Raw genomic sequence first — 2,525 nt, 5'->3', positions numbered from 1 at the left:
ATGGTCATGGCTGCCAACAACAACAATCGAGGAAATCCTGATCCCTTCCACCTCGATCCTCTCAATCACGGTACCACTGCTGAAGGACAGAATCGACACCGACGGGAGGAACAACAACCCCCTGCTGACGGGCAAGGAAGACCAAGGCATAAAATCTCCCAACCCAGCAGGAACGAGAAAGCTCAAAACAACAGGAACGAGCAAGCTCAAAACAACAGGAACGAGCAACCTAAAAACAATCGGAACGAGCAGTCTCAAGTCCATAACAGGCCAGAGAAAGCTCGAAACCAGAACAACGAAGCTGACTCCAGAGACGAGCAACCTGCCTCTTCTTTCACTCACACCTCCCAGAGACAGAGGACCCAGTATGAGGATGACCAAGAGCAAGTCAATGTCCCCGAGGACGTTGAGTCCACAGCTGTCCTTTTGCTCGCGGCCCTCAAGAACACCAACCGCCTCATCCAACAGCAAATTGAGCGGATCGACAGGCTGGAAAGGAAGCGACGATCGAGATCTCCCCCGCGGAGACGCCACCGATCGCGTTCCTCCTCCTCCTCTCACTCCCCGCCGAGGAGGCATCGCCACTGATCACCCTCTTCTTCGCGCTCCCCGCCCAGGAGGTACAGTCGGCGAAGATCCTACTCACGCTCTCCTCCGCGAAAGAGCAGGAAGAACCAGAAACCTGAGGTGGAAGAAACTGGAAGCCTTTCTCCCGAACAAGATCACCGGGGCCCCACCAAGACTGTTGCGAAGACCCGCGAGCGTTCTCCTCCCGAGGACAATCGCAAAACTTATGGAAAATCACAAGAAAAACCTCGGCGAAAACACAGCAACCGTGGAAGGCACTCAACCTCCCCCGGACCAAGTGACGAGGAAGACGTCCACAGCCCTCTGTCGGAAGAGATCCGACGAGCCCGCCTGCCCCAGGGAATGGAAAAACCCCATACCCTGGATCTCTACGACGGGACCACCGATCCGGACGATCATATCTAGAGCATCGAAGCCGTCATGGATTATCACGTGGTGCGAGGATCCATCAAATGTCGGATCTTTCCGACCACGCTCAGAAAGGGAGCAATGACTTGGTATAGGAACCTTCCTCCCAACTCCATCCACTCTTGGGCAGAACTCAAGAAGCTCTTCTCCAACCACTTTACTGCCTCCCGCAGACAACCGAAATCAGAAGCGACCCTCGAAGCTGTCATCCAGGGTACCGACGAACCTCTCCGGGAATATCTCGACAGGTTCAACAAAGAGGCCGTCCAAGTGCAGACAACTGACCATATAAAGAGGTACCTCCTCGAACGAGGGCTCCTCCCAGGGAGCGACTTCAAGAAGGCCATCAAAATTGAGAAGGTGCGCACCATGGACGCCCTCCTCCTCAAAGCCCAAGCTTACATTGCTTTCGAGGAAGGCAAAGCAACTATGAAGAAGGCCTTAAGAGGCAACGACACTGCCCACAGCTCGAGCCAAGACTGCTCTCTTTCACGCCGGGGCCACGAAAAAAGAAAAGATGACAGGCCCCGCGACACGAAGGAACACAGGGGACCATCTGGTCGTTTCAATGAGTACACCCCCTAAACGTGTCACGTGAGCGTATTCTGTCCGAGTGCAAGAGCACCGAGTTCAAAAACTCCAACGTCAAACCGCCAAGGCCAAATCCCACCAGGCCGGGGACCGAAAAATCTAAATACTGCAAGTATCACAAAAGTCACGGGCATCTGACCGATGAATACATACACCTCAAGGATGCCATCGAAACTCTGATTAAGGAGGGTCGCCTGTCTAAATACACGAAGAAGGGAGAATCTTCCCGGAGAGAAGGGCCAAGGAACTCTAACGAGGTCAATTCACTAGATGGCCGACCATTGCAGGTTGATCTGTCTGTCACACGACCAGAGAACTTCATACCTTCAGTTGGAGCGACCTCCGCTCTAAGCACATGGGAAGGACTCCCGACTACGATGGTCATCTCCAACGGCAGGGATCCAGGTTCACTCACGATCAGCTCAGTAAAAAGAAAGTTTAACGAGCTGATCAGCGCCAATTCATATCTCGGCCAAACCCTCCAGAAGTTCAGAGGAAAATCAGACCCAATCACCTTCTATCTAGAAGAGCTCCCCGACGGAGCTCAAATGCCACGACCCCCGTGCTCATTCGAGTAAGGATGGCCAATTTCGACGTCCAACAGGTCTTGATTGACGAGGGAAGCTCAGTCGACATCATGTACTCCCATCTCTTCAAAACCCTCAAGTTGGACGACTCCCACCTTATTCCATACGTAGGCTCCGACCTTTAGGGTTTCAACGGAACCACCACCAAACCATGGGGTTACGTAGAGCTGATCGTCACTTTCGGGGAAGAAGAAGCATCCAGACAAGTCAAGACAAGATTCCATGTGATCGACTGCAAAACTCTTTACAACTGCATCATCGGACGACCCACTCTAGCCGAACTTACGGCCGTCCCCTCGACCGTGCACCTCAAGATGAAGTTCTATACAAAAAGGGGACGAGTGGCCACCA

General features: G+C 53.1%; 1 protein-coding gene across 1 annotated transcript; it reads left to right on the top strand.

Annotated features, from left to right (window-relative positions):
- On the top strand, positions 1–588 carry LOC131597346 (uncharacterized). The gene has a single exon (XM_058870051.1). It carries the CDS (start codon positions 1–3, stop codon positions 586–588), a length of 588 nt encoding a protein of 195 aa, XP_058726034.1.
- Positions 589–2,525: the final 1,937 nt, after the last annotated feature.

Source organism: Vicia villosa, linkage group LG4, assembly GCF_029867415.1.
Source record: "Vicia villosa cultivar HV-30 ecotype Madison, WI linkage group LG4, Vvil1.0, whole genome shotgun sequence".
NCBI lineage: Eukaryota > Viridiplantae > Streptophyta > Magnoliopsida > Fabales > Fabaceae > Vicia > Vicia villosa.
The sequence above is the reverse complement of the archived record's forward strand: the minus strand, read 5'-3'. Positions and strand labels throughout refer to the sequence as shown.